The sequence below is a fragment of the Syzygium oleosum genome, unplaced genomic scaffold, assembly GCF_021117445.2.
Source record: "Syzygium oleosum isolate NSW1041296 unplaced genomic scaffold, Sole_v2.1 Sole_v2.02, whole genome shotgun sequence".
Taxonomy (NCBI): Eukaryota; Viridiplantae; Streptophyta; class Magnoliopsida; order Myrtales; family Myrtaceae; genus Syzygium; species Syzygium oleosum.
Genome location: NW_026607486.1, coordinates 13,325,002 through 13,346,541, shown reverse-complemented (window position 1 = coordinate 13,346,541; position 21,540 = coordinate 13,325,002). Strand labels below are relative to the sequence as shown.

Below are 21,540 nucleotides of genomic sequence, written 5' to 3'. Positions count from 1 at the left end.
AGTTTTGAGTTTTTTGTGGTCAAAAGATTAGTTTGAAGTAAATTTATCATAGATATATCAGTTTAGGGTTTTTCATGTTATTAACATTTTTCTTTTTCAACATGTTTCTTGTCATTTTTCCGCAACCCACTCTTAAAACCACTTTCCGACCAAAAAAAAACTTTTAAAACCACATTTGATTTTTCTGTTTCTTTGATTTTTTAAATGTTAATTTTAGCTTCTCTCGTGGTAGATAAAGGTAAAATTTAAAAAAAAAAACACTCTTCTCCTTTGGAAGAGCTTCCCTCTACCCATCTGGGTAGCTTAGCAAATGGAAACCCTAACTACCAAACTTCACCTTTCCCTTTTCAGACTCAGTCACCATTAATCACCAACAGCTCCCCCGTAAGAGCCTCTCTGTAGTTAAGCAGATGGAAACCTTTACTACCCCACGTTTTCCTTCCCGTTTCAGACTCAGCCACCTTGAATCACAAACAGCCTCCCCATAACCTAATGCTTCGTTCACTAACCATCCACTCAAAACCCATTTACTCGTTACAGATCTATAGCTTTGAACGCTTCAGCAGAACCCTCAAATCGCTCTCTGGAGCGGGAACTCTCCTGTGAAGGTAAGGTTTTCTTGCGTCATCTGGTGCGGGAAACTACAGAAGCACCGGTGTCCAACCACCTCCATGGAGTCGGAAGAAGATGCAGACTAGAGGCTGGCCATGCTGTGTAAAAGATTAGGAAGATTGTGGTCAGATAAAGTCACAAAGAACGTCCAGAGTACTCTAGCATCAGCGAAAGGAAAGGAAGGTAATTTAACGTTGATAGGACAACTCCTCAAGAACCCAAAAATCAACTTTCAAGCTCTCCAAAACACTAAGGAGAGCATGGCGAGTGGAAAATGTAGACTTTACTCCGTTAGAACAGGGTATTTTCGCTATAACCTTTGATTCTCCAGCTGTGAAGAAAAGAGTAATGGACCAAGGTTCATGGTCTTTCATGAATAACCTGTTGATTTTGAAACAATGGACACCAAATACCACAGCTTTATGTTATAACTTCGACTCGTGTGACTTCTGGGTGCATATTTTGAGGCTTCCTTTTGAGTGGCTTTCTGTGGAAGTAGTTCGTGAAGTAGCTGGTATCATAGGACAAGTGCAAGAAGTAAAAATTGAGACGCGAGGAATGGTGTCTTATGGAAGGGCGCGAGTGAATTTGGACCTCAAATTACCCCTGCAGTCAGGTATGCTTGCTGATAATGAAGGAAAGAAAATCTGGCTGGATTTTAAATATGAGAGGCTCCCATACTTTTGCTTCTCTTGTGGAAAAATAGGACATTATGCATCTAACTGCGAGGAGGTGCCATTTAGTGTAGAGGATGTGAACACGGATGAGGACAGACTTTTCGGCTCATGGCTAAAGGCTAAGGTCAGTAACAGCAGCCTTTTTCCGGAAGCTATTCCATGGTAAAGACTTACTTGATAATATGGAAGAGGAAAGCATTCCGGAGACACCAATCCACCCTGGACAATTAGTTATTTACGAGGAGAGCAGCTCCGGCCCCATCCAGCAATTTCGGATGAATAAGGAGGACAGCACAAAGAACATACTTACTGATAAGAGCAATTCAGCAAGTCAGAGTAAGCAACTGGGAAAATTCCATGTTAAATTGGCTGGAGATCAGGCACTCCCCAAGGGACCGGTTTTAACTATGGTACCACTTAGTGCTAACAAAAAGAAACAAAGTGGGCAGAAAACTCCAATGCGTAAGAAGATTAGAAGGTTTAGCCCATATGACACTCAAGGAGATAAATCGTTACTAATATATGAAGACCAATTGCTTGAAATGCCAATCCGGGTAGTGGAAGGCATAGGAAAATGGGCTATGGTGGCTAGCCCTAATAAGCCACTGGGGTTAAAATGAAGATTATAAGTTGGAACTGTCAGGGGTTGGGCACACCCATGACAGTCCAAGCTTTGGGAGCCATTATGGCTCAAGAAAGGCACGACGTACTATTTCTAATGGAAACAAAAAACCGAGAGGAAAAGATCAACTGGGTGAGGAGGAAGTTGAAGTTTGATGAGTGTTTTGTGGTCAACCCAATTGGAATAAGGGGTGGCCTAGCAATTTTGTGAAATGTTCCGGCTGCTTTATCAATCTTACATGCGTCAGATGCAGTAATAGATACTAAATGCGAAGAGGAAAATTGTAAAACAAGAATGAGAGTCACATTTGTTCATGCTCCATCAATACACCAGGATAAAATCAAGATGTGGGATGAGATATATAGAATCAGCCAGAGAAACAGGCAGCCTTGGGTGTGCTTGGGGGACTTCAATGAAGTTCTGTATCATTGGGAAAAGGTAGGCAAAAGATTGGCTGAGCATTATAGACTACACGCTTTTAGAGAGTTCCTGCACAGATGCGAACTAATGGACCTTGAAAGCAAGGGCTGTGCATTCACTTGGTCCAACAATCGTGAAGTAGAAGAGCTGGTGAAAGAAAGACTGGATAGAGCAGTAAGCAATCTAAGATGGAGACTACAATTCCCTGAGGCAGAAGTATACGCTTTACCGGCTATTGGGTCTGACCATAGTCCGATTCTATTGTCTATTAGTCAAGCACAAAAGAGGAGAAAGAAGAACTTCACCTTCGAAGCATTTTGGCTAGAAGATGAGGAATGCAGAGGAGTTATTAATAAGGCATGGAATTCTTCGATGTCAGCAACTGAGGGCCTCTCGAGCAGGATGACCAATACTGCTGCTGCCTTACAAAGCTAGAGCAAGAAGAAGTTCTCAAATGGGCAGTCAAGAATAAAGCTTTTAATGGAACAAATCCAGTACATAACAAATAGGCAAACTGCTGAGGAGGAAAAAGAACAACTACAAAAGTTGAGGAATGATGTTCAACGGCTATGGAGTCAGGAGGAAATGTACTGGGCAATGCGTTCGAGGATAAATTGGCTCAAGTGGGGGGATCAAAACACAATGTTCTTTCACGCTTCTACTATTCAGCGGAGACAACGAAACAAAATTTCTATGTTGAAAGATGCCGCAGGGAATTGGACCCGAGATCAAGAACAACTAAAGAGGATGACTAATAATTTCTTTAGAGAACTATATACCTCAGTTGGACATCGACAATTTGACCCAATTCTTCAGCATTGCTCTTGTAGTGTGAAGGAGGAAACTAACCTTAGGCTGCTTGTAGAAGTAACGATGGATGAGGTTAAACAAGCAACTTTCCAGCTTGGAATCTCCAAGGCCCCGGGTCCGGATGGATTGAATGGCCAGTTCTTTCAACACTACTGGGAAGATACAAAACAGGAAGTATTTTCAGAGGTCAGAAACTTCTCCCAAACTGGACTGTTGAATCCCCAATTAAATAGAACGCTTATATCCTTGGTGCCAAAAGTTAAAAACCCAAAGAAGCTGGAAGAGTTTAGGCCTATAAGCTTGTGCAATTTCGCTTATAAGATCATCTCAAAAGTGCTAGCAAATAGGTTGAAACCATGGCTCCCGGAGTTAATTGAAGTTGAACAGAGTGCCTTTGTAGGAGAACGGCAAATCCAAGGCAATATCCTTGTAGTCCAGGAAGTTTTGCACCAGCTAAGGGTTCGAAGGAGAAAACAAAAATTTCAGGCGGTCTTAAAGCTAGACATGCAAAAGGCATACGATCGGATCGAATGGGACTTTCTGAAGGCCTGTATGCTAAAAATGGGGTTCAATGAAAGATGGGTAAACCTAATAATGCAATGTGTTACAACAACCTCACTGAGTATCAAGGTGAATGGGGAACAATTGAATTACTTCCAGCCTACTAGAGGAATAAGGCAGGGGGACCCTTTATCCCCATACCTATTCATACTGGTTGCAAACTTCCTATCAATGTTGATGAAAAAGGCTGTGCAAGATGGCACTATAAAGGGGATCAAATTGAACAGACATTGTCCTGTACTATCTCATCTACTATTTGCAGATGATTCAATTTTCTTCCTAGATGAGACGTTACAAGAATGCCAGAACCTTGCTGGCATAATTCACCGGTATTGCTACGCTTCAGGACAAGCAGTGAACTTGAACAAGTCAGGTATATTCTTCAGCATAGACAGCCCGAGTGAATTAAGAAGGAACATGGCTAAAGAACTAAGAGTCCCGGAGATTGATAAGACAGGGAAGTACTTGGGTATTCCCTCTGATTGGGGAACATCCAAAAGGCAAATGTTTGCTTGGATTCTGGCAAGGGTAAATATGAAGCTTGAAGGGTGGAAAGAGAACACGATGTCTAAAGCAGGGAAAGAAATTCTGTTAAAATCTGTTGTCCAAGCATTACCTCAATATGCCATGTCAATTTTCAAGATCCCACTTTCAGTTTGTCGGGCTATTGAGCAAAAAATAACAGCTTTCTGGTGGAAGAACCAAACAGCAACAAAAGGAGTACATTGGAGGAAGGCCGCAGTGCTAAAACAGAGAAAAGACAGGGGAGGCCTAGGGTTTAGGGACTTAATAGCTTTCAACAAAGCCATGCTTGGAAAACAGGCTTGGCTATCAGCTAAAAACCAGACATCTCTGTCCAGTCAGGTCCTAAAAGGCTTATATTACCCAACTAAGTGCTTCTGGAAGGCAGAGAAGGGATCCGGACCATCTTGGGGATGGCAGAGCATACTTATGGGGAGAACGGCAATTGAAGACTCAGTCATGTGGTCAGTTGGTAATGGTCAAAAAATTAACATCAGGGAAGACAAGTGGCTCAAAAGGGGAACTGTAGGGGGACCGACAAATGAAGGAGACCCAGCTATGGTTTATGAACTTGTGAATCAAGAGGCAAGCACTTGGAAGGAACCGGTCCTACGAAGAATATTCGAAGAACAGGTGGTGCATGAGATCCTCACTATACATATTAGACCACAGATAAATGAAGATAAACTGATATGGACAGGTACGAGGGAAGGAGAGTACACGGTTAAGAGCAGATACAACACTCTCCGCAAAAACGAAACAACAGAAGCTCAAAGTGCCTCTTCCTCTCACCAATCCCCAACTCAACTATGGAACAGAATCTGGAAAATGAAAACCCCCCACAAAATCAGAAACTTCATCTTGTCTGTATGTCAAAACGCACTCTCGACGAAGGAAAATCTGTACAAAAGGAAAATGGTACCTGACCCAATATGCCCAATATGCCGAGCGCATGTGGAGACCTCGGAACATTTACTTCTTCTCTGTAAATGGACGAGGGAAGTCTGGGATGCTCCTGTACTAAACATCCAGATTTCTAAATTCCAAATTTCAAGAATAGATGAATGGTTGATGCACTATATTCACAGAAGCAACAGCTCACCTGGTTTAGAGATAGTCTCGGTAGTCCTCTGGGAAATCTGGAAAGCAAGAAACAGTTTCGTCTTTAGAAGGCACCTCCCGGACCCAAAGTTGCTGGTTGCTGGTTGAAAGAGGACATCAATTGCTCAGAAATTTCAGCAGGTGGAAAAACCTTGACAACGAAAGCGCAGCCGAGAACAGCGAAGGCGACGACGCCTGGACTCCTCCAGAAAGGGGCGAAACGAAAATCAATATAGATGCAGCTCACCAACCTAGATCACTCGAAGGATCAATCGCCTGTGTGTGTCGCGACTCAGCTGGAACTCTAATCGACGGATTTGCAGAGGACGTTCCTGCCTCCTCAGCCGAGCAAGCCGAATGCCTAGCAATGGTAGAAACCCTCAAATTTCTCTCCTCACGTGTGGATGAAAGACTGACTATCCAGTCAGTTTGTCTGAATCTGGTCAACACCTTGAAGTCTTCACAAGCACTGCCGTGGGAACAGCGGGTAGTCATTACTGAAGCACGTGGGTTGCTGCCTCTCTTTACTAATTTAAAACTGCAATACTGTAATAGAAATACAAACAGTATCGCGGACTGGGTAGTGAAGACCCACAGGAACAAAACACTCACTGATCACTGGTTGATTTGTCCTTCGTAGGCCCTTAGAGACTTGCTCTGTTTTGAGACTCCGAAAAGGGGTTATGGTTTTACTAGATATCAATGAAAAGTATTTGATTCTGGCCAAAAAAAAAAAGGTAAAATTTCAAAAGGGTAAAACTCATCGCTCGTGCATCTTTTTCGGATGATCTTTTTTCTTATTCAATTTAACTTTCGCAAGAAATCTCATAGCAAATAAGAAATTGCTAATAAAATAGTGGGAAAAAAGGTTATTAGAACACGTCCCGTTATTTCTCCTGTTGCAAGAACTTCGAGAGGCTAAAATTTTGAGAAAGTATAACTCATCGCCTAGGTGTCTTTTTCTTTTATTTCGCATGACTTACTAATATTTAAAATTCTAAATCATCCCCTCTCATTACTTCAAAATTTGAACTCTGGACTTCTTGCTTGAATAAACCTAGCATGCTTGTCACATTTTTTGTTTGCACACGTGGCGCTAATGTGGGTACTATGGTGCAATGTCAAAAATGTAATCCATTAAGAAAATGAAAATTGAGAGGAGAGATTTGTTGTAGCCGCAGCTACCGCCACTCACGAGCGGTTGCTTAGTGAGTGGGCCATTGGAGCCACGACTACCACTCTTGGCAGTCGCTAGGGGTGGCAATTGATCGGTTCGATTCGTGATTCAAATGAAACCCAATCCAACCCGAAAAGGCTTAAATACGAACAGTTTAGGCCGAGTCAATTACCCAAAGCATTAAGAACCAATCGGAATTTGCTTGTTTTGGTCGGTTCGGTTCGGTTTGTGTTTCGATTTTATTTATTTTCATGCCTTTCAAATTCTATTTCTACTAGCGACCTAAAAAAAAGATTTAATTTTTTTAAGAAAAATACCAAAAATAAAAAGGAAAGGAAGCATTTGCTCCGCTTTTCATCGACAAAGAAGAGAGATATGTCAGAGTTCCAATCTCTCCATACCCATGCAGGCTGAAAAATGAGGCTTTATGCTATACGGGTGAAGTGTGAGAGATGCAGATAGTTGATCCAAGCCGTCTAGAAGTGATGTCAGGGCGTTTGAGTTAAGATTCCAGGGACAGGATGATTATTATCATAGATGATATTTGAAGGAAGGGTTAGCTTCCCCGGCACAAATTGGTCAAAAGCTAGTACCGCTCTCCTGATGATGGCGGCAGGCCGAAAATAATTGTTGTACTGAAGCAATTTGTATGTCTTCACTCGAGAAATTGGATGCTTGAGCTAAATTAGGCATGATACGGCCAGTTTCAATTCATCATATTGTTCCTGGAACAATCTATCAGGGGAAGGCTGGCATGGCAGGCTCCGCACGGGCTCGTCCTCAATCAGAAGTTTTTGCCCATGACAAAATATTATCAAAGCACGTTTCCCTACTGTATGGGCGGATGATAAGAAGAGAGATAAACATCCATTGGTTTGTTAAGATCGGGAGAAGCGCTATCGAGGGAGAGCATTCGCCCATGGATGTTTTCTCTTTCGAGCAATCCAGGCGGGTAGGCAAAGGGGGACGTCCTTTCTTCTTCGTCTATTCTCCGCAATCAAAGACGAGCTATTTTGTTTGCTGAACTTTCTGCACTCTGAGGGTGCATTTTTTATGGTCAAGCAAAGAAGGAAGTCCCTCCTTCATCTTCTTCTCCTTCCATCCTCTGCCCCTCTCTCGCTCTCTCTCTCTCTCTCCCTCCCTCCGCGGCAAGCAGAGTCGATTCCATTGCCGGTCGGCAGCACGAGCTGCAGCAAATTGTAGATTTATTCTTCATTGCAATTTTGTTTTATTGTCATCCTTTTTTGCCCTTAGATCTGTTGGATTTCTCTCCAGAACTACTCATCTCCCGTTTTAGTCATACTGCTCAAGAAAACCTGATGCATTTTTCATGTTTTTTTAGTTTATACGGGTCGATTCGGTTCTTCTGTTTATTGACCTGAAACCCGACCCAAAGGTTTCGGTTCGGCTCTCTCGATATTGTAGGTCGGTCTGGCAGCCCCTTGTGGTCACAGTGCTCAAATCTCAGATCTGAAACATGAAACCTGAGTGTCCACAAGCTGGTTAAGCATAGGGGCATACGGCCACAACCACCGGTCGCAATGATGGCTCGCCAAAGGACGGTGACCACGGCCAGTGGCAACCACAGCGCTAGATCTCAAATCTCAGATCCAAAATAAGCGCACACCATGTACCATAAAAGGAACTCCACAGTAAAGAGAAATAAAAAAGAGAGATGAATAAACGAATAGAAGACAATCAACGAAGTGATTCTCATAAATATGCGAGTATATAATCCTGACACCATCACTTCAAAATTTCTAAAAGACAAAGGGGAAAAAAAAAAGCTCTCCCTGTGACCGTTTTTACCTCACAACAGGGACAGGGGGCTCTAGGAGACTAGGAATACAAGCAGGACAAAACGAAAAATGTCAAAAGAATGTATAGCGAAGAAGCCTCCATGAGCTGCAGCAGAAGTCTCTTGACTGTCATGAACCCCCCCACATTAATATAGAGATGGTCCTGCGACACTATCAAGATCATCCAAAATTTCAGAGCTCCAAAAAATGCTCCTTTGCCACCAGGAACTTTGCAAAATATCTCAGAGAAAATCGGAAAATTGCTCAGCGCTAGCTAAGCATCACTTCTCTAACTTTCAAAGAGGCCTCCGGAGGAAAAAAAAAAAGGGTTTTTAGTTTCTCCTTTTACAGTTTTATCTCTTTTCCCGAGAAGTCGAGATAATTAGGGTAAAAGAGATGAGTTACTCGGCTACGAGTTAGTACGCACAAAAAAGTGGCTTCCTCAGTCTAAATCCTTGGCAGAACTTGCAATTGCGTCTAATCCATTGGATAAATCTTCACCGTCTGCCATGCTTGGAAAGCTTCCCAGGTTGTTCTCTTCAAAGATGTTGGTGCGCATTTTCCCGGGTCTCGTTCGGACATTAACCCCCATTGGAAAAGGAACCTGTAAATCCAAGTTGTCAGGAACATGAGGCTACTTCCGGCTTTGCCATAGATATCACCTCACTTGTTTTCCATAATATCCAACTTATTTCATTTGTGGGTCAATAAACAGGTAGACATTGCTACAAAGATTCTTGCATATGAGGCTGGAGAAAATAGATTTTTGTCAAGTGACCACACATACCTGATCACCAGCATTCGGTCCCTCAGTATTGAACAGAATAGGACGACATCTTTTATCCTCATTCATCAAGCTCGAATTTTGGAAATGTGCAATGAGTGCAGCTTTTCCTTGTATACGAGCATATGCAAGAGATGCTACTTTTTCACTGTTGAATTTTTCCCATTTCTTCCCATTGAATGCCTATTGAAAGTGGAATCATGTTTGAGGTCTGATCGTCAAGCTACAATCTTTAGATGCCCCATTCAGCAGCATTTTGAACTAATTAAGACATACCTTATAGAATGAAATAATTTGGCTAGGCTCAGTCATGTTGATGAAAGCATAGCCGACGTTGCATTTGTTCTGCAGCAAACATGAAAGTCAAACAAATACAGTAATTGGATCAAAAAAATAATAATTACAGTAAATAGGAGTTTAAAGTGAAAAACCATATCGACTCCTTCCTTTCTCCTAATCCCTCAAGCCCACATTACTCACTTCAGGAAAGAAATGCACTTGCCTTAAAATCTATTGGCAGATAAATGAAGTCATAAGTTCCTCGAAGTCGTTCGTCAATTGCAGCCAAAAGCATTTTTGAAGTATACCTGTGTGTTTAACAGTAACAGCAACTTCAGACTTACTTGAGTACGTAAAGAGAAATCAGTGCTCCTATCAAAATACGTATGATTCTCTTATTGATGCTTCAAAGAGGGCAATGAGGTAAAAACTACCAAATAAGCCTTTACCAAGGAAACATATATATAAGCAATCGTAATCAATCCATCCCACGAAACCACAAATGACCAGGCACAAATACAGTCATAAATTTGAACTTTCTCCAACTCTATACTAGTAGGGCACAATTTATTGTGCCACTGCTGAGTCAAATGCAAATAGGAAGAATTCGATATGAATAGAAGATAATATCCTACCACTAGACCAGCAGATCTAACCATTTCCGTCCTTATCCACACAATAGCTTCTAGGCCATGATATATATACAAAGAGAGGAATAACAAGGATTTTTTTTCCCCTTTAGGTATCAGGCCAAAAGGAATTAGTAGGAAGAAACGCCGAGGACTGATATTTGTAAAAGCCTATGCTTGCGAAAGATACATTGCTCAATATTGAATATATGCTAAACAGAACAAAAGTTGATGAGTATTCTTTTGGATGTGGAATTACGTACTTGTTAGGAATGTTCTTAATCATCAAAGTTGTCCTGATATCTTCTCCTCGCATTATCCGGTCAATGTCGAGTTCGTAATGCTTCTTGTTGTCCACCTGATTAGAAGCACCATCATTTCTTCGATTTCTAGTACGCTCATTGGAAGGATCAAATGAAGTTACAACAGGTATCATGTGGCCTCTCCCAGAGAACATAATTCCCTGCTGATGATGTGATTGGAGTCCCACATTTCTAGGGGCAATTGGCAAGTCCACACAGTTCCTGCCAGCTTGCTGAATGATGTTATGAGGAACAAAATCCATGGAATGCTGCGAGCCACCAGAAATTCGCATATTTCCAAGAGAAACATGATGAAAACTAGAAGCCTTGGGTGATTCTCCCATATATGGTTGTTGCCGGTCCCAAATAGAAGGATTAATGGCCGGAGCAGATCCAACGCTATGATTATTCATGGGCAAAACTGTGTTGAGCATTTGAGATGGTGCTCCAGGGAGTCCATGTAGTCTTGGCAGAGGACGAGCATTACTGATTCCACCAATAAAAGATGGAGAGTTTGGCCACAAGAGGCTTGGAGGTTGAGGAGAACACGAATTACTCCATGTGGGATGATGTCCAGCAAGAGGTTGGCTCCCATGAAGAGCAGCTCCAAAGACTGAGAAAGAGAGCTCATGCAATTAAATCCAAAAGAAGACCCAAAAAAATAGTGAGTTAGCATTACAAAAGATCCTCCTACATATTTAACAGGAGAATAAATGAAACTAGCTGACCCTTAAGTTATAACTTAAAGAGGCGGTGAGTTACATACATACTTTGCATTGCACTCCATCTAAAAGGAAAACAGCCAAAATACAGATCCTTTTGTCCTCTTAACCCATGAAGCAACTTCAAAAGGATCTTCCAAAATTCAAAACTACTAAAAGAACAGTGGCAATCAAGACTCAAACGTTTGGGATTTTTAGATTTCCTGTTTGGCCAGAAACGACTTGAAAAGAGAGCCTACTTGAGAAATATTATTTAAATTACCAAATGTGCCTTTTGTTTTTTCCTGCTGACAGCCTGTTCAACATCTATTTGCAAGAAATAAATTCAATGCTTACTAGTTGCATGCAGCTCTGATAATGAGAACACACACAGCATTCTTGAGAAACATACTTACCACCTTCATTAAGTCCCAGTGAGTGTCCTTCTGAGCCGACTCTGCATAATTGCCGGTGATCCACTCTTTCAGGTGGTATCTGGTTGAAGTTGGCCCCTATGATATTAGAAGAATTACAAGGAATGCCATTTGCAAGGCCATCATGATGTTCTGGAAGAGAATGAGGATAAATGCCAGCTGCTGGTCGAATATCAAATGCCAGTTGTCCTTTGGTATAACCAGATTCAGGAATACCAGAATAATTTCCGACTGAACCGACCCTCATCAAAGAAGGCAAGCTGCTAGGAACACTAGAAGATATCCCCTGATGAAATGCAGCTTCTAGAAATGGGGATCCTACAGAGTGCATGCCCAAACTAGTTCCATTATCCACACCGCTAGATGTGATTGTCCCCAGTGGTGGTCCTGCTAATAATGCTCTGTGAGAGAACTGCCAGCTTATTAATTTAAAATAGCAAATGAAATTCCAGCATCTACACACCAGATATTCTGACAGTGGAGTTACCTGTGGGGCTGTTCTGCTGCATAAAAAGATCAATCTCATCTTGCTCCAAGTCCTGTGGCAGCTGTTGCACACTGCAGCATAAACAGAGCGATGAAAAGTCAGTAACAGATCAACAGATAAAGTTCCTCTCATTATACATCTCAAACCAAGGTTAGAACTATACTCAGCAAAGGTTAGTCAAATCAAAGTGTACATAAGTCTTTGCATAATCAGATGTGTGTATAAAATTGCAAACTTGCTTCAGAGACAGTACTTTGTCAATTTAATAACCAATATAAGTTTGGGTATCACCCTCAGCAGAAAAACTTTTTGAGTATGGTTAATCCAAGCCCCAGGCTACAGAAGAAAAGGTACAAGGATACAAGATTACTGTTAAGGTTGTCAAGCTTAAAGATTCGTACCGTCTTGCACCACCAGGACGACTTGGCTCAACTTTAATCTGCTTTCCAGCAATATCACTCCTGTTCAATGCACGAAGAGCAGCCTCTGCAGCTCTAACATCATAAAATTCAACAAACTTATGATTACTTCGGTGCGGAGTCTCACGAATCTGCAATAGAATTACATGTATGCAAGTCAATTCACTTTGTCGCAATTTCATAAGAGAGACACGGTACAACCCATACAATTTCTGACCTCTTTGACTTCTCCGTAAACACCAAATATATGGCGGAGTTCATCGTTTGAAACAGAAGAGTCAAGGTTAAATACCACAAGAGTCCCTTGGTTAATATCTTTTTCTGATGGGTTGTCCTGATAAATGGGAAAAAAACAAAACATTAGGGTCGTGCTAGATAATTTAAGCACATGACGAAGAAATTTATATTACCATAAAGTGGGATCTCCAACTAAAAAAATAAGAACTGTACATTGACAAGGACAAAACAAGACAGATAACCTTTGGAATTGAGTAATGAATGTCTAGCTTTCTACGCCTTAGAGGTTTGTTCTGGAGTGCTTTCATGGCAGTTCGGGCTGCTCTGATGTCATAGTAAGATATCATCACAAAGCCACGATGTTTGCATGCTGTATAAAGAGCGCGAATATTTCCATATTGCTGCATCATGAAGACAGTGGGTCATAAACCGGCCAACATAGGAAAAATATCTCAAAACTAATTCCATATTGCCGCGTGTTGAAGATGTGAATGGATCGTGTCCAAGAACCTGCAAATAAAGTAAAGAAAACAAAAAAGAGCACAACCTCAAAAAGAGCCCGTAGTTCGGCATCTTCAACATTGCTGTTTATGTTCCTGACAAACAGTGTCCTTGAGGGGTGTTCCCCATAGGGGTGCTCCCCTGCAATTGAAGCATTATTTCCTGATGGAGAGACTCCGCTAGTAAATTCAAACTTCTTCTGTCCTGCAGATGAACCATCATCTTCAAGATCCATTCCCCCAACACTACTAAAGAAGTCCAAGTCCTCCGCATCATCCCCAGCCTTAGGCTGCGCAAGGAAGTCAAATCCATCCGTCACTCCAGAAAGCAGGTCATCATCATCAGGGAGCAGGTTTCCTATTGTCTGCGCTTCAATTTCTTCCAAGGATTCAAGTACTTCCTCTTCTTCATAGTGGACAGTGTCAATTGAATGGCCATACACTGCACTATTTGATGTTAGTTTCACTGCACCAAGAAGATGCAAAACCAATGAGATAAACAGAAGCATCACAAGCCAACTTGAAAGAACCAGCAAGCAGTATCATAATGAACTGCAATGCAACACAAAATTAAACATCAAAGAAGTTAGAGACAGAATATAAATTAGAGTAGTTTCATAGAAGGAACTCAAACATAGTTGAGGAAATGAGAAGAGAGAGGGCCTACTTTTCCTGCTAAATAATTCCGACAATGAGCTTGAGAATAGACTGTTCTCAGACCGAGCACCCATCACATTAATTCTGTCACTTTCCATAAGATGTGGAGCTGGCTTTCCATTCAAACTAGTTTTCGATCCTGGAGCGTAGTCTGCAGTTCCCGACAAAGCCAAAGACTGAGTAAAGTGTCTGTCTCCCACACTAGCCTTTGCATCTAAGCTGGCATTAACATTCTCTTCTCGCATTGGGAAAGGCTCAAGAAGATTAGCGGACATTGTCGCTGGCAATTCCATTCGTGAGAGCTTGGACAGGGTTGAAGAAGTGAAAAACTTTCCACCTACTGTTCCTGCTGTTAAGAGAAAAAGCTCCTCTCAGAAATGTCAAAATTAATTTGTCTAGAATTAATTCCTCTGAGAATATGTCTATGAAAACCAGCAGTGACGAGGAAAATAAATCGAATCTAAGCTATACTAATATGGAACTCTTTCCTATTCAAATAATCCATAACTCCATTCATCCCTTGTGTTATAATGGCCTTGGCAACGCAAAAGGAAGAAATGAAAAATTATTCCTATCAAAAATAAGAAGGCGTCAAACCATAAATGAATGAATCCAACAATGGAATGCGCAATGTCCACCCGATGCACAATGAATGCAAATTGAGTTTCTTAAAGAGCTTCCTACTACCAATGATAACTTCATGCTGTTTGCAAAAAAATGTCTCCCAGCATGCGATTACAATGGAATGGATCAACTTATACAAATTGAAGAAAGTCACTGCTACCTTAAATTCCAAAAAACTTTATCCACCTACCAACATAACATGTAGGTCGCTTTTTCGGTAATTTGGGATTTGAATGATAAAAGCAATATCGAAGAAGTGTCAAATAAGGAAACAATAATCAGACTTTCATACAACATCATCAGCGCAAATCACTTATGTCTCACAATAAATTTCAAAAGATGACGTGTCACAGGATCCTCAAATCTAATCTGGCATACCAAAAACAAATACTGCCCCGTGTACCACTTTAGGTCCCTTATCTAGCTCCAGCTAGCGAACCAAAGCAACCTGACGCCTTTCATACAATGTTTACATTCCTATCCACAGGTTGGAGTGGTCCAAACTCAAGGATCCTTATTCGCAGCTGTAAATGTCTGTATCACAACAGACACCACACCTTACAGATGTTCAGGGAATGGAATGCCTCGTCCTGAGCATCTAAGTATAAGTTCCATTGACAGTGTTTGCAAACACTCGAAGGTTGACTAAGAGTCAGGTGAAAAATACTATTGACTCCTCCCCCCAATCAACTGACACATTCATAGTTCGTAAAACACGAATAGAACACAAAAAAGTATACACTTTTTCCCTCAACTGAACTGTTTTTCCCAGCCTTTCTTCTTGAAACATGAACTCAGTTAGGCTTGATCCATGGCAGAATTTTGCCGATCAGCCAATTTTACATAGGTTGAGGAATGCATTTATGCAGTTCATGGTTACAGAGCATAAGACCACTAAGGTAGAAAGGCAACCCATCTTGAATTGACAATCAATTCCTAACTTTGCTATCTGTCTAGACCACATTGGAGACAAAATGACCAGAAAGATATGAAATATTAGAGTTGACCCTACAGTCAACTTGTCACAGGGAGAACCACTGGACTCCAACTACCATGCAGGTTCTACGAGGATTAGACGTGTGGTATCACTGTTTGGCCTTCAGTGTGTTCATTGGCCAAACGCTATATTGCATAGATTCCCAGTTCACGACACAGCTCATATCGATACATATAAATTTGGACACATACTTCGTGCATGTTTCTTGATACTAAGATACTACAAGATATATACCGGAGTGGAGTAGACTGGAATGACACCCAAAGCCGTATCTGCCACTGGGTCCAATTATGACTTTAGAGGTTGTAGATAGGCTAAGACGATCACTCAACTGCCTTCTGATCCGGTGAAGAATCAGTGGAACAGTCAGAGGGCAAATAGTCCACTCAATCATATACTGTCACTTGCACATTTGGATTCACTTTTTCTTCTTTTGATTTCACACGGAGGCAAGGGACAAGAGAAATTCATCCTAATTGACGTAGAAACTTGGGAAATTCTATCATTTACACAATGCGTCATGCTTAGGATAGGGATCAAGCATTAGCATTCAAGAGCAATTGACCTAACACATGAAACTCTGCAAGAACAATCAGAATCCATCAAGGTGTTATTTAAAATCTAAATACAGCTGGGCCATTAATTACATTTCATCATAAACTTTTGGTAAAGTTAACAAGAAGCCTGACTAAAAAAGTCGAGCAACAAAGATTCCTTACAAACAGTTTGCCATCAATTTCGAATTTCTTTTTCCCCTACTATTCTGAGACTTGCCCTTAGGGAACTTTTAATTTTATTTGTAATTTTGTAGGCATCGATAGTAATAGAACTTGTGGTACAACCAGAGAGGACAAACTACTCTTGAGCAAAGTTCAACCAGCATCTGGAGGAGAATGCACCAGATTGCCATCTTAACACTTATATCCACAGAGTGGCACTGTAGTCTGCATGAATATAATGCAGGACAATCCTTCAAAGCAATATCGGGGCAATTTAGTGCTTCCTTGGGGCTAAAAGAAGGGGGATTACCAACCACATGAACACATATTTATATTGCAAGTATACTTTCACTTGACATGATTCAAAAGTAATAAATCTGTTCTCCGTGAAAGACATGCCACTATGAAGCAGGGAGAAGATATAGGAACTTCCTCATCACATGTTCATATTGGCAGCAGCCGTGTTGGTTCACCATGAAAAGTGTAGGAAGCAAATACAAAGGGAAAAATGCTGTAAGTACTGCTAAAAACACAGCACTTTCGGCCTCACCAACAAGAAAAGGTACAGCGCCACACGGTGATGCTATTCATAAAAGTAACAATGACTTGCTAAAATTTGTCACTGACCATTTTGGTCAGACATAGCCTCTGACTTCCAAAACCCAACCTGCCTCTGTAAAGTATGAGATGAAGAGTCAGGTAACTAGAATAGATAACAAAACAAAAGGATGAACTTTAGATATACAATTCTAGCCGAATCCTCCCATATGACCACACCGGTGCAGTTAAACCAAATAGGAGAATGAGCAAAGGCATAATTTGCCAATACCTCACTGGGGAAATGGACATCTTCAGAAATGTGGTATGCTGAGGATAAACCCTTCAGGTCCATCATTGGAGACGGCATGATCGAACCCAAAACCTGAAAACTCCCAGACTTCTCTTCTTCAACGAAGCAGCATGAAAGGACTCCTACTTGCACAGAAACCTGGAAAGAAAACCCAGACTTACCCTTCTGCTAAAAAATTACAAGCACGCACACATACTCGAGACCACCGAACAGAATACGTAAGGTCGATGAGAGCGGTGAAACCCAATAGAAAAGCTAAGGTCGGAAAACAAATCTCCAGCTCGAATCAGCAAAAGATCTTGCACATAACTATGCAATTATGACGAGGAAGACATGGAGAATCATTAGAGGACAGACAGAATAAAGACATGGAAGAATTCTCAACATAATTCGTCAAGCTAATTCCACTGACAATTATGCTGGAATTAATTGGAGAGCCCCGCATCAAAATCGACTTTTGCAGAGCAAGACCGCAGAGCAAACACCCAAAGCAACTAGCAGAAACGGCAACAACCACGAAAAACAAAAAAGCAAAAGAAGAAAAAAAAAAACAAACACTTCGAAACCGGCACAATCAGCTCAAATTCGAAAGCCGCACACCAAAATCAGCACTCAATTCCACCGAATTCAGCTACCGAACCCGAACGAGCATAAAAAAAACCGAACTTTCGAGCTCGGCGCAGGACCAGTCACGCGAAGGGAGCACGGGACAGGCCAACGGAGGCGAAATGCGACGCTCGACAAGCAACCGCGACTTAAAAAACTCCTACCTTTCTCCCGCAGCAGCGAAGGCAATTACCGAGAGAGAGAAGGGCAGAGAGAGAGAGGGGGAGAAATTTAAACAGCGAAGCGGGTGGAGAGAGAGAGAGAGAGAGAGAGAGAGGGAGGGAGGGATGGAATGAATTACGGCATAAGGCAAGGGGGCCGAGAGACCGAAACAGCAAGGGATCGCCTCCGCACCTACCTGTGCCTTGCAAGATCCTCCTCCTCCTCCCTCCTCCAAAAGAAAAGCCTCAATAAACTTCGATTCCTCTTCTTCCCTGCATTGCACGTCACCTCCCTCCCCGGGATTTCAAAATCCTCGAACCGGCGTCGTCGTCGTCGCCGTCGTCGTCGTCGTCTCCTCCTCCTTCCTCCTTCTTCTCCCCTCTCCTCTCTCTGGACCACCCTCGCCGCGGCGGTCGGAGCGCCGCGGAGACCTCCTCCGGCGAAGTTCCGGCTTCTCGCCAACAGAGAGAAGGACAGAGACAGAGAGAGAGAGAGAGAATCGTCGCTGTTCGCTTGCTCTTTTTTTTTTTTTTTTTGGTTGCGGGCGTGCGTGTGCGGGGGAGAGAGTGAAGACGGAGAAACGATTTGACGGTTGTTGAGGAGCGCGACAGGAGAGAGAGAGAGAGAGAGAGGAACACGGAGCGAGGTGGTCGCCGTTAACCGCGCGCGCTAACGGCGTCAATGCGCGTCGTCGTCGTCGTCGTCAGTTGTTGTAGCTGCTGCTGCTGCCGCCGCTCGATGATTAGCGGACCTTTAATCTATCTGTCCAAAAAAGCCAAGTCGGTTAATTAATAATGACTTCTTTCGTTTTTGCCTTTTTTTCTTCGCATTTTCGCTTTCTTGGGGGGGGGGGGGGTGGAGATTACTAAATCGCCCTTCCCGAAAATGATTGGAATTTGAGCCTGTTGCGTGACTTCTCTCGTCAGTTTGCCTATGTTTTTCCTTTTACGGGAGAAAGATCATTTTTCTGATTTCCCGTTTGAATAAAATCAGTTAATTGAAGATATATTTTTTATTTAAGTTCGGGGAAATCGCTTTTTTTTTGTTATAAATGATTTTACGCGAGAGGATTTCTCTCTCTTGTTTTCATTTTCTTTGGACAACAAATGGGCCAAAGGTTTGGGATTGCCACGTGGAGCGCTCTGGTTGGTCGGTACCACGGGGGAGTCTTTGGTGTGCTGTGGCGGAGAAGGAAAAGGAAGAGAGAAGAGAAAAAGGGGAAGAGAACGGCAGGTGGATTCGTTGAGGTTTGTTGTCGCCTTGCGAGAGCGCGTGTGGACGCGCGTGCGGCGACGGAAATGGTTTGGCACTCGCACGGCGCGAGTTGAATGATAGGGCACGCTGCTCGAGTCCCACCGAGTTCTCGCGGGATGTGGGGTCCAAAGGGGGAGGCCTCTCCCAAGACGCTCCCCCCTCCACGTGCCGGTATGGTTGGCGGAATTTTACGTGAATCGAGTGAATCATAATCATTGATTTTGGAAGTCTCAAATTCCGAGTTCTCGCCTTTTTTTTCTTATCTATCCTACACTAACTTTGAACTCACTCTCAAACTTTTATCCTATCTCTTATAAGGCGTGAAAGTCGAGATCCACGTCTGAAACTACACGTCTTCACACCTAGTCCCCTGAGAATGCGGGGAATCGAACTCCCCACCTCCCCCTTCTCAAGTGAAAGGGTGGCCCCCCAGTGGTTAGTCCTCGCCCATTTAACGGTTATGATTCTTGGCAGAATCTATCTAGACTCGGCTAAATGATGGATTTTGACTTAATTTTATTCGTTGATCGTGTAGATCTCATGGGATTTGATTCTAGTAATCACACTCGATCTATGGACTTTGGTTCGAGCAAAACCTTCCCCACAAATAGCGAGCGGTGTCATGCCCGATCGCATTTCTACAAGGATCTGACTACTCCGATCCACGTATCGCGATGTTAGGACATGGTCAAGCCGTGATCGATAGCTGCTTTTAACTCTTGCACAATGGAGTTGGGTCTCGAAACCTAATTAGATCCAGATAGCGGTTTGCGAAGTGAATCGGTTGCAACTAACCCTTAAACCTTTGGATCTCTTTTAACTATCGAGATATCATGAGAAAAAGTCACGATCGGTTTCTCTATCTTCAGTAAACCTAAACCGAATAACATGCCATCCAACATATTCTCATTCATGAGCGAAACGATCCAAGGTGCACGCTGTCAAACGAGCTCACCTAAGAATCCACGCTAGCCCAAAAGATCAACCTCCAAAACTCACCAACACTCGACCAAACACCATGTTAGGCAGATTGAATATAAGAGAGAGAGAGAGAGAGTTCTAACCTAACTCAAACTCGAGCCGACGCCGGTACCGTACGCCCGAAGCTGTGAAATCGAAGCAGATGGCTGGAGAATCCCAGGTCCCGGTGATTGTCAAAAGGCGCAACCGTAATTGATATAGAGAGGAATTGGAAAAGGGGTTGGTGTATGAATTGAGCTTTAATGGTGGTGGGTCTTCTGTGGGAACCCGTGTTCTGAACAGGCTTTCCTAGTTTGCCATTTCAACACTGGCCTTTCATGCCAAAAATGCTTTGACATACCATAACAGCACATCCTTATCCTTCCATTTGATACTTCGTATGTTTTCGTTTGGTGACAAGCAATCCCCAATCATGGCCAGCCAATCTTTGAAATAGATGTCAATTAATGCCTTCCGAGACCTCGACACTTACTGGGTATAATCATCCAGTTTTCAAAGTATTGTACCACGAGAAAAAATTGAAAAGATTATGCGTTTCGTACCTTTTTTTATCTAGTTACTTAACAAATGACCATATTTGAAAACTCGCAAAAGGAAAATATCTCAATTTAGACCCGCCAAAAGAAGGAGAGTGAAAGAAACGTTCCACTATCGACAACGACTTTGTCCCAGCATACCATTTGTCCACACTACATGCAATAACTCGAATCTAAAAGCACATGAAAACATTATCCTCTCTATAGGAGGGAAAACAGAAAGAACATAAAGAAAAATGACAACGAGAACACGAAAAAGATTTCATTTTGTTATGAAAAAATGACACAAACAGTTCCTGAACTTTGACCCAATATGCAATTTGATCGCCGAATTTTTAATTTGTTAAATGTAATCCCTGAAATTTAACCCAATGTACAATGTGGTCCATAAACTTTTAATTTGTTCAATGTAGTCCCTGAATAGAGTATATATTCAATTTAGTCACTGTTCATGAATTATATTGAATATATTAAAAGTTCCGGAATCAAATTACATATTAAATTAAAATTTAAGAATTGTTTACGTGATTATCCTTTTTGTTATCAAAAAAGATGACAATGACAAGTGGTGAAGTGCTCAAGTGGCAAGTCAGGTGAAAAAACAGGGGCGTTTATGGATAATGCCAAAGAAAGGCCGAAAGCAAAAAGTAACCTCCCTCTTTTTCTTTAATGTACTTTTTTTTTTTTGTAGATTCTTTAAGGTTAAATGACAAAAACAGTCATGAACTTTGACTCAATATGTAATTTGATCCCTGAACTTTTAATTTGTTTAATGAGTTCCTAAACTTTAATCTAATATTCATAAACTTTAATCTAATGTTCAATGTGGCCCGTGAACTTTCAATTTATTTAATGTGATCCCTAAATTTTTTGTACATGTTCAACATAGTCCCTGAACTTTGTAAAAATATCCAATGTAGTCATTCTATTAATTCAAGTTCATGGACTATATTGTACGTTTTCATATAGTTCAAGAATTAAATTGAATATGTACCAAAAGTTTAGGGACTGCATTGAACAAATTGAAAGTTCAGGGACCACATTGAACATTAGGCTAAAGTTCAGGGACTACATTGAACAA

The 21,540-nt window shown here is 41.8% G+C and overlaps 2 protein-coding genes and 1 long non-coding RNA gene across 11 annotated transcripts; all 3 read right to left on the bottom strand.

Moving 5' to 3' along the window:
* Window positions 1-886: 886 nt before the first annotated feature.
* On the bottom strand, window positions 887-5,820 carry LOC130137446 (uncharacterized). The gene is made up of 6 exons (XM_056308752.1): window positions 5,573-5,820; window positions 5,327-5,418; window positions 5,147-5,239; window positions 3,181-3,293; window positions 2,637-2,762; window positions 887-1,598 (listed from the first exon to the last, which is right to left on the bottom strand). Exons 1-6 carry the CDS (start codon window positions 5,818-5,820, stop codon window positions 1,596-1,598), a joined length of 675 nt encoding a protein of 224 aa, XP_056164727.1. The 3' UTR covers window positions 887-1,595.
* A 2,370-nt stretch (window positions 5,821-8,190) lies between these two features.
* LOC115681850 (protein MEI2-like 4) lies at window positions 8,191-20,026 on the bottom strand. 9 transcript variants are annotated; one of them, XM_056308133.1, is made up of 15 exons: window positions 20,007-20,026; window positions 16,900-17,058; window positions 16,698-16,743; window positions 13,741-14,076; window positions 13,121-13,539; window positions 12,816-12,974; window positions 12,554-12,670; window positions 12,319-12,467; window positions 11,894-11,988; window positions 11,413-11,820; window positions 10,257-10,908; window positions 9,588-9,672; window positions 9,362-9,430; window positions 9,089-9,268; window positions 8,191-8,905 (listed from the first exon to the last, which is right to left on the bottom strand). In XM_056308133.1, exons 2-15 carry the CDS (start codon window positions 16,975-16,977, stop codon window positions 8,744-8,746), a joined length of 2,955 nt encoding a protein of 984 aa, XP_056164108.1. In that variant the 5' UTR covers window positions 16,978-17,058; window positions 20,007-20,026; the 3' UTR covers window positions 8,191-8,743. The 9 variants fall into 9 exon arrangements, with proteins under 9 accessions (XP_056164108.1, XP_030461801.1, XP_056164109.1 ...); XM_030605941.2 differs by lacking the exon at window positions 20,007-20,026 and adding an exon at window positions 17,885-18,044; XM_056308134.1 differs by lacking the exon at window positions 20,007-20,026 and adding an exon at window positions 17,885-18,044 and having other exon boundaries at window positions 11,413-11,817.
* On the bottom strand, window positions 14,576-16,691 carry LOC130137337 (uncharacterized). Its single transcript, XR_008815800.1, has 2 exons — window positions 15,143-16,691; window positions 14,576-15,108 (listed from the first exon to the last, which is right to left on the bottom strand). It is a non-coding gene; the product is annotated as an uncharacterized LOC130137337 (long non-coding RNA).
* Window positions 20,027-21,540: the final 1,514 nt, after the last annotated feature.

What these genes read in the sequence shown, in the direction of transcription:
- LOC130137446 (XM_056308752.1), bottom strand. Translation starts at nt 5,820, where the DNA reads ATGACTACCCGCTGTTCCCACGGCAGTGCTTGTGAAGACTTCAAGGTG. An exon ending in CCTTCGAGTGATCTAGGTTG is followed by an intron (nt 5,419 to 5,572) that starts GTGAGCTGCATC and finishes ACCAGCAACCAG; the next exon opens with CAACTTTGGGTCCGGGAGGT. An exon ending in CGAGACTATCTCTAAACCAG is followed by an intron (nt 5,240 to 5,326) that starts GTGAGCTGTTGC and finishes TGTTTAGTACAG; the next exon opens with GAGCATCCCAGACTTCCCTC.
- LOC115681850 (XM_056308133.1), bottom strand. Translation starts at nt 16,977, where the DNA reads ATGCCGTCTCCAATGATGGACCTGAAGGGTTTATCCTCAGCATACCAC. An exon ending in GGAATTATTTAGCAGGAAAA is followed by an intron (nt 13,540 to 13,740) that starts GTAGGCCCTCTC and finishes TTCTTGGTGCAG; the next exon opens with TGAAACTAACATCAAATAGT. An exon ending in TTCATTACTCAATTCCAAAG is followed by an intron (nt 12,671 to 12,815) that starts GTTATCTGTCTT and finishes CCCATTTATCAG; the next exon opens with GACAACCCATCAGAAAAAGA.